General features: G+C 33.2%; 1 protein-coding gene and 1 pseudogene across 1 annotated transcript; both read right to left on the bottom strand.

The window, feature by feature from the left end:
- LOC114402015 overlaps positions 1-4,009 on the bottom strand; it is an 81,370-nt pseudogene extending 77,361 nt beyond the window's left edge.
- A 6,919-nt stretch (positions 4,010-10,928) lies between these two features.
- LOC114402250 lies at positions 10,929-15,226 on the bottom strand. The gene is made up of 4 exons (XM_028364752.1): positions 15,010-15,226; positions 14,085-14,155; positions 12,852-12,987; positions 10,929-11,260 (listed from the first exon to the last, which is right to left on the bottom strand). The coding sequence occupies exons 1-4, from the start codon at positions 15,164-15,166 to the stop codon at positions 11,175-11,177; spliced, it is 450 nt and encodes a 149-aa protein (XP_028220553.1). The 5' UTR covers positions 15,167-15,226; the 3' UTR covers positions 10,929-11,174.
- Positions 15,227-15,913: the final 687 nt, after the last annotated feature.

Genomic DNA, 15,913 nt, shown 5'->3' with positions numbered 1-15,913 from the left:
TCAGCTCAAAATTCGTAGTGACCAATTCCCAGTAATTTATACAAGTTCATATGTTCAAGCTGCCAGCACCAGCGATATCAACTTAGAAATCAAGAGTAGTGTTTATGTTGCTTAAGGCTTGGATAGTTACAATTTGTGTTTGCTTATGCTCAATTATCTTGAATAACACAATTCAAGAGAGCTTAAGACTTATTTTGATTCACAAATCCAGCCACAACTTAGCACCACAACTCAATTTCTTCACAGGCATCATATAGGAAACTTATAAAACAAAACAAAGTTCAACAATAAGACTACTTCTAGGAATTGATTTAGAACATGTTATGAACTAAATAACATGCATGAATTAGACTCAAAACTCAAAAGATAGGCTAAGAATGACAAGAATACATGAACTCATGTATCTAGAATTCAATCAACAAAATAAAAATTCAACACAAACTTAGAACATAATGTGACAATTATTATGACTAAACATGACTCTAAGACAACATGGATTAAGTGATTTATACTTAGATTTTTGTATTTTTTTTCTAATCAATATTTTGGAAGAAAATTAAGATCTAAAGGTTCAGCACAAAAATATTATGACTGAAAAATGATAGAACCTAAAATCAACACAAAAACATGATTCAAGAGTAAATCTATAAAATTTGAATCATAGGAATGCAAGAACAAGTGTAGATCTAAGATTTAATCGGTTTATTTTTTTGAATCTACTCTAAACAGCACCAAAAAACAAGAAAATGGAGGATATACATGGAGAATAAGATGAAGAACAAGGAATTAAAGTGAATTGACCGAACAAAAAGCACATGATGTAGCTCCATGTGGAGCTTGTAGGCCTTGGATCTTCTTCATCAATGGAGTCCTTTGCTTCTTGAAGATCATGGCAGCAGAATGGAGAAGAAGAAGAGTTGAGAGGAGACGTCGCTTCAAGGAGAAGATGCGTCAAGAAGAAGCTCACCACCATAGGAAGTCATGGATAAAAGCTTGAAGGTAGGAGAAGATGAGTAGAGGGAGAAGGAGTGAAGGAAGCCATGAAATTTTGTGCCTCGAAAGAGGTCTGAACTTTGAAGTGTAATTCTCAAATGATCAAAGTTGAAAAAATGCACACACATGGCCTCTATTTATAGCCTAAGTGTCACAAAATTGGAGGCAAATTTGAATTTCTATTCAAATTTCACTTGAATTTGAAATTGAATTTGTGGAGCCAAATTGTGGAGCCAAAATTTCACTAATTATGATTAGTGAATTTTAGCTATGGTTCAGCCCACTAATCCAAGATCAAGTCCAAGATTCTCCACTAAGTGTGTTTAGGTGTCATGAGGCATGTAAAACATGAAGGACATGCACAAAATGTGACTATAGTGTAGCAAACAAATGTTCACCTCGTCCTCTAAAATTTAATTGGATTGGACTTCTCCCAATTCAATTAAATTTATTTCCCAACACACACATCAAATATTCACTTAATGCATGTGAAATTACAAAATTACCCCTAATATAAAAATTAGTCTAGGTGCCCTAAAATACAAGGGCTAAAAAATCCTATATTTCTAAGGTACCCTACCTATACTATAGAGTCCTAAATACAATGTCCAAAAATAATGAAACCATAATTTAATATGTACAAAGATAAGTAGGCTAATACTTAGCCCATGGGCCCGAAATCTATCCTAAAGCTCATGAGAACCCTAGAGCCTTCTCTTGCATCTCTGGCTCAATCTTCTTGGAGTCTTCTATCCAATGCCCTTAGGGGGTAGGATTGCATCACTTAATATAGTCCTTGCTTGAAGTTTCCTTAATTTCAGCAAACCACATATCCATTCTCACATATTTATTGTATTATAATTTTGCATATGCAGGCATTAGAACACCAAAATCATTCAAAGTGGTGATGATACATCAAAAGGCTTCACTATCATGATTGGTAATAGTTACAAAGTAGCGTAACTTAGATGATACTTAAAGAATGAAAGTTTCTACTTTGACCACCAAAGACAACAAAATGAAAAGAATGAAAATTAGATTCGAAGGAATCAAAGGTATTTCCCAGTACTCTTTATATTAGGACATAAACTATAATTATAAATATATTTTTTATCACTAATATAGTTTCTTATGCCATAAACTATACAGTTATATCACTCTTTTATTTACAAGACATGGCAATGTGACATGTTGCACACATCAAAAGACAGTTAGAAAAGTTTTAATTTCTCATTTCAAACTAATTAACTAAGACATATAAATAGTCACTTATCTTAATTGCACATGAATGGTCCAACTTTAAAGTTTAGTTAAAGACAAGAAAAAGAAAAGAAGAAATGAATTTTTAAGTATTTTAAGTATATTTCTAAGAAAACTTAAATAGTCTTATAGTTGGTCCCTAAATTATTTTAGGTTACCAACGTCATCTATCATACATCTCTAGTTCACATGTAAGTGGGAGTTAAACTTTAAACTAGAAAATTTATTAAATATTTTGAGACTAAAAGTTTAAAGATTTGGGATTTACCTAGTACCATGATGCATAATACCATGGGACCCTACTAGTCATCTACAACTTCATAATGTGCATTCAATGAAGTTCATAAATACTAAGTGATTTTTCAGTTGATCAATAATTAGCATATCTGGAACTGATATTATGAGCAATTGGAATTACATATGCAAATAAACCTCCAACTACAGCAGGAAGTCTTGTTCGAAAAAGTGCTTGGAGAAGTGTGCTAATGTCAATCACAAAGAGCAGTGTTTGTATTACTTGAGCCTTGTCACCCTGTTTTAATAAGAAACCAAAACACTAACAATTAAAATACTTTGTTAAAATACTCCCATTGACATCCGAACTAGATGTTTGATAAAAATGAAATTTTCTAAGTGCTAACCCGACACATGTATTTGAAATTTCATCAACGAAGCAGCATTCTAATGCGGCGGTATGAATAAGAAGATAAACATTCAACCCAAGTTGGGAGCAGTATTTTTTTTTTTTTAATCAGCAAATTATAGATGTATATATTAATTTGTGTAAGGTACAAAGGGCACCCAAACCTATATACAAGTGATAAAAATCAAGTCTCAACATCCTAATCCTCAGTTATTCAATATTAACATAACTATATAAATATAAGTAACCAGAAAAATACAAGTTTGTGACTCTACAAAATCAACTAGATAAATCCACCCGCAACACTTGCTTCCAAACCAAAACCTCCTCATCCCACCAATAACACCCCATCAACCACATTTATGAGCCCGAGAACAAGGTTCCACAATTTGCAACAGGCCAATAAATAATGATGCCATGCAATAGATTCATCCACCTAATAAATGACAATTTTCCATTAATGTTCCCTGCATGCCAACACGTGACCAAGGAAAATAAACCCGAAAGATTTGAGGGAGGACTCAAGGCATATGGCCATCCTCATGAAAAAGAGGTTCCAAGGGCCATAGAGCCTAGCAGGATTTGCTGCACGCAATGTCGTTGTTGCTGCTTGGAACAAGATTGGCAACAAAATCCTAATCCATCTCTGGAGGTACAAAATATTGAAAAATATTGCAACATTATACTACAACTTTCAACAAATATTGCAAAACTAAGAACAAAATATCATTCAAACAACTTTCAACACATCATTAAAGCTTGGGCAAATAACCAAACAAGTGGTGCACATATATGAAAAACTACTCCCTTCGTACTAACCTCCCAAACCCCAATTCCAGAAACCCAAACCTTTTGCCGCTCGACGAAAATCACTGTGAGCATGAGTTCTAGAAACCCAAACCTTGCAGAAACAAAGGAATTCAGAGGGACTAAGAGAAGGCTCAAGGGTAACAAAAATAGAAAGAAAGGGTTCAAGGTAAGAGAAACTGAATATGCAAAGAGAAGTGTCATCGTGGTCACAACAAGGGCACAAGACTGAAGCACTATCGCGGTGGAAACAAATGGTGAGGGTGTTGTCATGATGACAGTGAGGACACAAGAGTGAAGTGCCATCACGGTGAAAACAAATGGTGAGGGAACCGTTGCGGTGGTAGAGCAAGGGCACAGTAGTGAAGGAGTACGAGAGTTAGAAGCTTTCAGAGTGAGGGTTCATAGAGAGTGAGGGCGCGAGAGTGAAAAATTTAGTGGCATTCTTCAACTCAATGACGGTTTTGTATAAAATTGTTGTGCTTTTCTTCATATCAACGACAATTTTGTCAAAAAAGTCGTTATATTCTTCAACTTAACGAAGATTTTTTCAAAAACCACCATGATATGCTACTTTCAAAGACAGTTTTCCAACAACCGTTGTCAAAAAGTTATACTTAATTTCAAAAATGCACCCGTGTTTTTTCTAACATCGAATTTGAGAAAACCATCGTAGGTATAACGATGTTAAAACACAATTTGTAGTATTTTATTTCTCTCCCATGAAGACGAATTAGTACATCAAGGACATTGCAAACTTTGTGTAGAGGGAGCAAGATAGTCTACTTGAAGCCTGAGAAAGGTTGCAATAGATTAGCAGAAGTTGTCCACACCTTGGCATTACTCAACAAAGGTTAGTTCACATTTTCTATGGTGGAGTGTTCTCACACAATAGGACAAGTTTAGATGCTGCTTGTGGGGGTAACCTCATGTTAAAACTCCTACTCGTGCCATTTGGATCATTGAAGATATGTGCTCTTACCCCTATAAAAACTCAGGGGATAGGAGGATTGTGAAGAGAAGCATCAATCAGGTGGAGAAAGATGATTCCCAAATTGAATTGGGAAAGCAAATGCAAGGTCTAACATAGAAGATTGAGACACTCATGAGAGCTTAAGCTCAAGTCCTCATCACTACACCTCCATTCCCAACCTGTGATAGATGTGGGATTGTGAATGAGCCAAGAGAATGCACTAGTAATGATATGTTGGTTGCAGCCATGGAGGAGAACAATTTTGTTAGGGGAAGAAACAACTCTTATAATCAGTACATCATCAATTTCAATCAAGGATAGAGCTTCAAGCAGAATCAAGGAATGTATAGGTCTCAATGGATGCAAAATCAGAGGCCCGAGAAAGAGGAGAGGCAACCCGCTCTTCAAGAATCCATGCTTTAATATATGGCCCAAAATGATCAGAGAAAGAAGTTATTGGAGTCTCAACTGACCAGCATATAATCTCTCTTGTTCAAAAGGCAGTCAAATGAACTCCCTTTAGAACCTAAACCAAATCCTAAGAGGGAGGATGTCAATGTTGTGATGACTAGAAGAAAGAGGATTCAAGAGGACTCCGAGGAGACAGAAAATTCCTTCCCAAAAGTTACAGATGACGTCCTTACTGAGAAGGACCAAGCACCTAAGAAAGTTGAGGTTCCTACTGATGGAATCTAATGCCAAAGAAGGAAGGGGATGAAAAAAAAAAGGAGATAATGGCATCTCCTTAAGTAAGTCTACCCTTTCCTCATAGAGTTAAAAATGACCAGCGGGATATACAATTTAGAAAATTTCTTGAGGTTGTGAGTAAAGTAAACATCAACCTCCCTTTCGTTTAGGCTATTTCATAGATGTCATCTTATGCCAAGCATTTAAAAGACATTTCAACTAACTTTTAGCTTTTTTCACTAGCTTAAAAGCTTGTTTAACTATTTGGTAACAAACTTTTTGTAATAGCTTTTGGCATTTTTTGAAATGTTACTTGAAAGAGCATTTTTTAAAACGTTAGCATCAAGTTTCTAGCTTTTTATACTTTCTTCCATTTTTATCCTCAATATATTTATCCAATTTCTTAGTTCCCCTTTTTAAATAAACATGATTTTATTGTTTTTTTTTATCATTTTACACTTTTCAGCTACTTCAATAGCTACTTTTATCAAACACTTTAATTTAATAAGCTAACTTTTCAACTTTAAGTTTTTCGGTACCAGCTAACTTTTTAGCTTTCAGTTAACTTTTCAGCTAGTTTTGCCGAACATAGCCTTCAGATACTTGCTAGTTTTCCAGCTTTCAGCTAGTTTTGCTGAACATACACTATATTCGGCAAAGCATTTCAGCTAGCTTCTAACTTTTTTTACAAACTGAAAAACTTGTTTGACTGTTTGGTAAAGGTTATGTTTGCAAGACATTTCAAAATCATGATTTTATTATTATTTTTATCATTTTATACTTTTCAGCTACTTCATCGACTAGTTTTATTGAACACTTATAACTTAATAAGCTAGTTTTTCAACTTCCAACTAGTTTTCTAGCTTCCGGCTAGTTTTGTCAAACATAGCCAAACAAGCTTTTTTTAGTAGCTTCTTTGTATCTTCTAGCATTGTTTGAAACGCTACTCAAAGTATCATTTTTTTTAAACTCTAGCTTCTAGCTTTTTATATTTTCTTTTATCTTTATCCTTAATATATTTAACCTCCTAATTATCCTTTTTTAATAAATCATGATTTTATTACTTCTGCTATTTGACTTTTTTCAGCTACTTCAACATCTAGTTTTACTGAACATTGATAATTTAATAAGTTAACTTTTGAGCTATCAACTTTCAGCTAGCTTTTTAGATTTTTAGTTTTCAACTAGCTTTTCAACTTACAGCTAGCATTCCAATTAATTCAGCCAAACATAACCATAGCTTAAGGCATTTTAGCTACGTTCGGCAAGGCATTTCAACTAGCTTCTAGCTTTTTTTTTTCTAGCTGAAACGCTTGTTTGACTGTTCGATAAACAAGTTTTTTTAGTCACTTTTAGTGGTTTTTGAAATGCTACTTGAAGTAATGTTTTTTAAAATGCTAGCTTCTAACTTCTAATTTTTTATATTTTCTTCCATTTGTATTTTCAATATATTTATCTAATTTCCTAGTTACCATTTTTAAATAAATCATGATTTTATTATTTTTCCGTCATTTTATATTTTTTGGCTTCTTCAACAGCTAGTTTTGTCAAACACTCATAATTCAATAAGCTAGCTTTTGAACTTCTAACTACCAGCTATCTAGCTTTTCAGCTAGTTTTGCATAACATAGCCTAAGTAGAGTTTCAAAAAACGCAAGAAGCTACTAAAAAAAGCTTGTTTATCTAACAATCAAACAAGTTTTTAAGCTAGTGAAAAGGCTAAAAATTAACCTAAATGTCTTGCCAAACATAATCATAGCCTTCAAGTAATGCTTCAAAAAATACTAGGAACTACTAAAAAAAAGTTTATTTATCGAATAGTCAAACAAGTTTTTTAGCTAGTAAAAAACGCTAGAAATTAACTGAAATGTCTTGTCAAACATAGTCATAACCTAAATCTTTTATTATTTCTTAAAAAATTTCATACTATGAAAAGATAATGAAAGATAAAAAAAACTAAAATCTAACACAAAAATGTTAGAAACTATTAAAAAAAAGATTTTTAACAAGAAGTAAAGGAAAAACAATAAAATAGACTGAAATGACTTGTCAAGCATAAATAATAAACTAATTTATTATAAATCTTAACATGTTGGTATGTAAAAAAAAACTAAATTTAAATATTACTCTAACATTGATTAATCTTAATTTAAATTTAATTTTAAATTTTGACATGTCCTATTAAGACTACAATAATTTTTTTTAGGATTGATTTAGATTATAAATTATTTTAAGATTTAATTTATCTAAAAAGTATCTTATACAATAAAACTAAGATTTAAAATTTAAATAAAATTAAAATTTAAAACAAATTTAGAAATATTCGAAAAAGATAAAAGCTACCTCGATTGTATATTGATATATGCATAATGTGTTGGAAAGAACAAGGTTACATAAGTATTTGAAATAAATGGAGGAGGAGAAAATATTTGAAAAAAAATAGTTTTTATTACTTCAGAAATGTTTTGGTTTTGACTTAGTTTACAAATGACAATCTTTTCTCTTTTTATAGGCTCCAAACAAGAGTTTCAATACATTAAGAAAAAAAAATCCACACACTAGATTTCTACATATTTCTCCCAGTTATTTAATTTTACACATTTCTTTCAATTACTTATTAAATATTACATCTATTTATTTCTACACTTCTTTTGAATTTTCTTTGGAATAATAACACAAACTTAAATAAACCTAACATTTAATTAATGGACTAAATAAAGTTTATATTATTCAACATAATGCATTCATTCATTCATCACCTCCCACCGCATTCATTCACCCAAAAATGGGGTGTACTCCTTTTTTTTTTTTTTTCCTGTATATACATTCCATTATTGATCGATTGGTAAAGAAGATGAAGAGGAAGACCACTCTCCCTCTCATTTTCCCTGGCGATCTAATTGTAGAAATTCTGTTAAGATTGCCTTTAAGAACTCTATTGCGTTTCAAGTGTGTGCGTAGGTCATGGCTTTTTCTAATTTCCGATCCTCAATTCACCAAATCCCATTTTGACTTAGGGCCTGCACCCACACACCGACTTCTTGAGATCCCCCGAAAATCCTGCTGGAGTTAATTCCGTAGACATAGAGAACTTCATGATGATCCTGCAAATGTGGTTTTCAATATTCCATATCTGCCATTGTTTTCTAAATGTCAATCATGGGGACTTATCGTGGCTTCTTGCAGAGGATTTATAATCTTAAGCTATAGGCTCCTTGATTTGCCTTATTTTGCCATTTGGAATCCTTGTAGCGTATGAAACTGCTAGTTACTGAATTCCCGAGAGACTCCAGAGTTTCTATTGTAACAATTAAACCAGGACAGTGTCATGGCAAATGAAAGATAAAAAGAAAAAAAGAATGGAGGAATGCATAATAAAAATACTCATTATAGTAGTTTTAACTAAAATTAAGGATCCAAGAAAAAAAGTTTTTTTAATGGACAAATGTAAGTTATTAATTGTTAGTGAGAGGAGTCGAACTCACAAGTCTTTTTTTCTTTTTTTCTTTTTATCATCAAACCAATCTTATAACTTATTGAACATAAAATGTTAATAATAGTTATTTTTATAAGGCTAAAAAATGTTTTTGATTTCAGATATATATCCGAATTTTGCATTTGATCCCTGATAAATTTTTTCTTCGTATTTGTTCCTTGATATTTGAAAAGTTTTGTTTCAGATTTCTACCATTAGCTAAATGATAACATGTCTGTTAAATATTTTGATAATAATTTTTGACGGCTCAAAAACCATCACTATTTGTTTCAAAATCAAATTTAAATTTTCTAGCGGTATTAAGGTAAAAAAATAAATAAATTAGGGAAAACCCTTGCTTCAAGCGAAAAATTGAAAAAGCATAAGTTAATTTTAACTCTCAAAAGCAAAATTTAATTAATTTAATCTTGTAATTTTTGTTCTAATACTTGGAAGGCAGGAACACATTCTTCCAGTAGTTGGTTTATTACTACAATAACTATTGGGTCCCCAAATCCCATGAATAAAACAAGGTTGTGGTCCAAATATTTCCATCACCTTCCAATTATCTTCTCTATCTCTGATGCTATACACCCTCGCATTTTCGTCGTGATTGAGGGTCAATCTCGTCGAAGCACCACCATCTTGTAATCGATTGTAGCGAAAGTGAGGTTATCAGAAGAAACGAGTTTGCCGAAATCGTCGAGCACAACAACCTTGCTATCATTGAAAGTGAACCTACCATTTCCATTATTGAAGTTATTGCTTTGAAACCAAGTGTAAGGACACTAAACACTCGAAACATGAGGACCCTAGTACATGAGATGCAGAACATTCTCAAAGTCAAAGAAGAGCTTGTAGTTATTGGAGGAATAGTTGGTCCCACTTCTCGATGAAACAAGGTTGGTGCTCTTGCTCATAGGTTGGTTAGGAATAAGCATTGTCTTTGTTGTTTCCTTCAATGAGAGGCTTGTTGCTGATGGGAGAGGCCTCAAGTAAGAAGCCGATGGTTACTATGTTGGTAACACAACAGTTCCAACGAGCTCCACTGCGTCTCCCTCGATATTTGTCTCGACAGGGGAAGGCGCCTGCGGGAATCTGACACTGGAGATCTAGGACACACGGTTGTGGTAACGATAGCCCACAATGATGGTAGAGTGGGGGCCCACCGCAAATCGACGCCAGCAAAGACATAGACGATGCGAGAGTGGTTGAAGGCAACAATGCAAAGGAGGAGGTCATGGAAGAAGAGGGAAAAGCAGAGAACCTTCTCAATATTTATTTTTTACTTTAATTGATTATGGTGGTTTTTAACCGTCAGAAAGTTTAAATTTAATTTTGAAATAAATATTGACGATTTTTTAGTCACCATAAACCATGTTGTCAAATATTTAACAAACACATCATCACTTAACTGGCAATAGAGATTTAAAACAAAACTTTTCATATATCAGGGAGCAAATGCGATTTTTTTTTTAATCAAGAATCAAACGCAAAATTCAAGTATATATATCAAAGATTAAAAACATATTTAAGCTTTTTTAGAAATAAAAATTTTACCTCTCCGCCCTTTTCCTCCAAAATCTAACTCAGTCGTACGCTAATAATATATATAGTAGTAGCTTCCAGCTATATTTCATAACAATAATGCCTTGATCCTCACTCCACAGTTGCTGCCTTCATACAATTTTCATGACACTATGCATCATGAAAAGTAACGGTGGAAAGCAAGATACAATCAAACAAGATCAAGAAAGATGGTAAATTATTTATTTTAATTTTTAAAATATAAAGAAAACTAAAGTAGAAGATGAGTAAGAGTATCAAACTATCAATCACAAATTGTTGCCTTCATACAATTTTCATGACACTGTGCTTCTTGAAAAGTAACGGTGGAAAGCAAGAAGATACAATCAAACAAGATCAAGAAAGATGATAAATTATTTATTTCAATTTTTAAAATATAAAGAAAACTAAAGTAGAAGATGAGCAATAGTATCAAACTATCAATCACAAATGGCTGCCTTCATACAATTTTCATGACACTATGCTTCTTGAAAAGTAACGGTGGAAAGCAAGAAGATACAATCAGACAAGATCAAGAAAGATGGTAAATTATTTATTTTAATTTTTAAAATATAAAGAAAACTAAAGTAGATGAGTAATAGTATCAAACTATCAATCACAAATTCTGTCCGAAGAAAGATTCCTTTATAACATAAGCTGTGGAAAATCTTAAAGATGCTATACAGTGTACACTAAATGACTACTAATTGTCCCATTATGTATTGAAATCAGCATGTCAACTTTCACTTGATATAAGAGAATATATAAAGTCAAGCTTGAGAAGAAGTTGTTCCATTTTTCTCCAATTCTCTTTGTCTGGCCCTCTCCATCTTCCTCTTTCGCCATTCCTCCAAAGCTGAGAACCACAAACATCATCAAAGGGAATTAACTCCAATGCCAATATAATTTTGTTGGTATGATCTAAAGCAAGGAATGTTTCTTTACTGAAATACCGCAGGATTCAGGTTTCAATATGAGAAGCTTGAAATTGGAACAGTGGATATATTGTAAACCAAACTCCAGAATAAATTGTATACAGTAACAGCAAAAGCCGTTACGTGGATGCAATGATGATTGTAGTTTGTAGAAAACATAGCCTTTAGAGAGGAGAACAAATCCAATATTGTGAAATTTGGCTTTAAGCTTTGTTTAAATCAGCTTTAGAACATCAATTAAATCATGTCAGTTAAGGTTTTTTATTTTTATTTTGATGACACAAGTGAGGGACATATAAAGATAAACAAAAGTGAACACAAAGGAGAACTTGAAAAAATATCAATGAACTGTAAAGTTCACTGGAATCCATTTTAAACATTTTGCTGGCAAAAATTACTTGCTGGCTCAAGTAAGGTTATTTTTCCAGTAGGAAACAAGCTGGTGTGAAGAACTACATCAGGAAAAAAGATTGGAGGCATATCATGGGCTAACATAGGCACAGCTGGCTGCAAGTGTGATGAAAGCAGGGTTTGCATAATAAAGTTTCAGGGTTTGATAGGTTTTGGGTGAATACAAAGAAAAGAGCTGGGAACTAGAAAGTGGAAACTTTAAACTATGCCAGGTAGAAGATGCAAAACTGTTGTAGCCCTTAAAACAGAATGGGTTCTAGGCTTTAAACATAGTGTAGCTAAGAGAATACAAAAAGAAAAAAAAAAGTTAAATTTGTTGGAACTGCCCATAGAATTGAACATTTATCTAATAAATAATGCTTAAATATGTTTTTGATCCCTAATAAATATTCGATTTTTGTGTTTGCTCTCTAATAATTTTTTGTTTTGCATTGAGTCCCTAGTAAAACAACAATTTTGTTTTTAGTCCTTGATACTTTTTTTAGTCCTTGATAAATTAACAAATTTTGTATTTGCTCCCTAATAAATTAGCAAATTTTATTTTCGTTCCGACTAATAAAAAATGGAAAAAAATTATTAGGGAGCAAACACAAAATTTGATAATTTATCAAGGACTAAAAAAAGTGTCAAGGACTAAAAACAAAATTGTTGTTTTATTAGGGACTCAATGCAAAACAAAAAATTATTAGGGAACAAACACAAAAATTAGATATTTATTAGGGATCAAAAACATATTCAAGTCAATAAATAATTACAAATCTTCATAGAATTTATTGCTAATTGCCTAATCCTATAAGCCTTTAAACACAAATCATGTCCCTGTTACAAACGTGCTAATGAAGGATCCTCACCTAAATGGCTAATGTTGTCCAACTTATAACTATGGTTTTTTGTGATTCTATTGCTGCATCACTATGATAATCCACAATTCCAAATATGATGGAACTGAAATAATTATTAAGTAATACTCAGGAAAAAACTTCCTGAATAAATTATTTTTTAGACAAGTGATAAATGATGAGCATGAACATTTATCTTGTATATTTGCACACAAAAGTGTGTTATGATTGAGATGGTTTGTTAGGGAGAAAAGAGAAATACCTTTCAAGCTGGCAGCATCATTCAAGGAACGGAAATCCTTTAACCTTTTAGACAGATCAACTGCAGCAGTCAGCTTTGTGTCTTTCTTCTGGGCAGTTTCTGGTTCAGTGTATACTTCCTGCTCAATCTCCCTCACCTAAAATGGAATACACTCAGATTTATAGAAAGATGTATTCTTAAAAAATATATATACCAGAAGTTGAACCACTGGTGTATACTGTATCGCTGGCCTAGCTTTAGCCTCTCAAAAGGAAAACAAACTAGGACATTGCTATGACTGTTGAGAAACACATTTTGGCATACCCAAAAGTTAAAAAAATTTCTCACTTATATAGAAGTTAAATTTTCAGATATGTATGACTAAAGCTCACACTGTATAGAGATGATTGCAGTGAAGACCAAACATGCAATAGGAGAAATTAAAGGAAGAGGAAGTGATTATGTGTGCATAAATAGCCATGTTGAAGAAACAAGGCTTCATTATACTTGATTTAAACTTCTGAATTCCCATACTTGACCCACCTACCATGATGTCTAAGTGTCTAACTTTTGAATGTTAGACACTGGGCAATTTTAATTTTAAGTAAATGAGTGTCTGATTACAATAGATATGATGAGGCATATCAGTGATGGTGGCATGTTATATGAACACGACCAGCTGAAGAACTAAAAGTTTACAATTTATATTACTCTGATCAAGCTTTGTTCAGGAAAAATGCAGATTTACACAATTGAAAGCAATGAAGTCAGTGAATTGCAATATAATCTCACTGGTGTGTCGTAGTAAAAAGGAAAAGAGAAGAAAAAAACACACAGACAAACAGAGGGATTTGGCTGAAACAATAAAAAAAAGAATTAGTATTGTGCAAGAAATGAGTTTAACAAAGTATATCTTAATTCATGTTACATTTAGAGATGCAGAGGCAGACAGATAAGCTATCAAGTCACTAGTAAATAGAAAATTCGGTATAGGGCAGAGCAGAGGCTTTGTATGTGAATAATTTGAAAAATGACCTCCTTTTAGTTTTCCATCTAGACAATGAATTGAAAACCACAACAAAGTTCTGGGTTTGTTCCAGAACATCTGAAATAAGCTATCAGTTGGTCAGAAAAAGTGCAAGGATTTTTTAATTGTATGTCCCTCTCTAAGTTATACTGTTGACATATTCAGCATCATTAATGTGCAACCATAGTAATAACAAATATAGTGAACAAAACTAATTCCAAACTCACTCTTTTTATCAGTTCCACCGGTAGCATGGCAAGTCGAATCTCTTCAGATTCCTTAATGTAATTGAGTTGAGCTGTAATTAAAAACATCAAATTTAAAATGAAGAACATATGATGCAGGCAAGTTTAACAAATACTTCACATTATATCACTATCAGTCTATTATAGGCATTTTAAAAGTAGAATCAGTGTCATTATAAGATAACTGTTTAGTCCAAAGTTCAAAAATATAATGTTTTCATTTTTCTCTGTCCATAAGTAGAATCAGTGTCACTATAAGATAACTGTTCTGTGTCTTTCTCTCCAAAGTTATCATAGATTAGCCTTTGTTCAAGTGAGTCCCTTTGTTCCACTGAATAAGGAAGACGACCAGTGACAATTTCAACTTTGAGATTTGCCTTATGTTCACTGAAGTTTGAACAATGGTACTCTCTAATAACATGCAAGGATTCAAATCCAAACCCATGTCACAAAATTCAAAACACTAGCCACAAGTTCAAACTTCATCACTTAAGGACCACCTACAAAGCTAAAATATTGAACTAAACTCACATATAACTGTGGGCAGCAAGCAAATAAAGTATGACAAAACCACTTGCCAAGAAATCCATCTTCTGATTTTAAACATCAGCACTTTACACAATCATGATAACTCAAACTCACAATTCTAAGGTCTAAGAACAACCACCAGATACAAAAATCAAAAAATTTTAAGAATACCCCAAATCACAATCTATCAAACAACAAAACCCATCATCCCCCCCTTTCCACTTAATCCAATCACACAAAAAGCCACAATCTTTACCCCAAAAATCTCAACTTTAGGACATGATCAACGAAATCACCGAATATCCATTATCCAATTCAACTACAAGGGTACAAATTTCCACAAGAAAGAGAGAAAATGAACAAAAAGAAAAGGACTAGCCTGAGTTTGAGTTAGCGTTGGAGAATTTGTTGCGGGTGTAAGCAGAGGTGAGAAAAGCATGAAGCAAGAAGATTGCAGTGATTATGTTAAGGAAACACACGACCATGGTTGCATTCCTGAAGGAGAATCTGAGCCTCCACCATTGCTGCACCTCCATTATTATTTTTTGGTTAACTTCGAAGACACATAGATTGTGGCAATCGATTTTTATTTGCTACTATATTCACGGTGTGGGACCTTAACATGACTCCGAATTTGCCCACTTGGGAAAGGAAAGGAAAGTGGTAGCTACCAATGTCAACGTGGCTTCAGGAGTGAATTTTAAAGGGATTGTTAAAGGCACCTCCTAAATTGCTGAGCCCACTCCAAAGCCTACATAGGTTCTTCCTACCTATAAAATAGTACATTTTTGTTTTACTGCACAAATTACCTTTTTATTTATTTTACTACCTGAGATTATTGATCTTCTATTTTATTATATGACATCAATAAAAAGTCGTTAAGTCATGACGTGATATTATATTAGTCTATCACATTATTATTGATAACATGACATTCCGGGTGCGTTTGATTTGCTAAAAATACAGGAGAGATATAATAACATTGGACAAGTAGTTGAGTCACAAGAAATTTTTTTATATTATACGTTATTTGGTGGTCGATGCACAGTACAAGTAATTTTTGTGTTGTATTTCGTTTGATGTGCTTGTGTATTGGATAAAATAATATAAATTTTACTATAAAATCATAGGTGTATTAACAGCATCTTGATGACACAACACAGGAGAGGCAACTCCACCAAGGAGGCACGGCCCCTAATGCCACCGGGTGCAAGGCCTGGCGGAGCAAGGCCGCCATAGGGTCACGACGACAGCACGATGTGGCCTCGCCAAAGTTGGCCAAA

This window comes from Glycine soja, chromosome 20 (assembly GCF_004193775.1).
Source record: "Glycine soja cultivar W05 chromosome 20, ASM419377v2, whole genome shotgun sequence".
Lineage (NCBI taxonomy): Eukaryota > Viridiplantae > Streptophyta > Magnoliopsida > Fabales > Fabaceae > Glycine > Glycine soja.
This window is presented reverse-complemented; position numbering and strand designations above follow the sequence as displayed.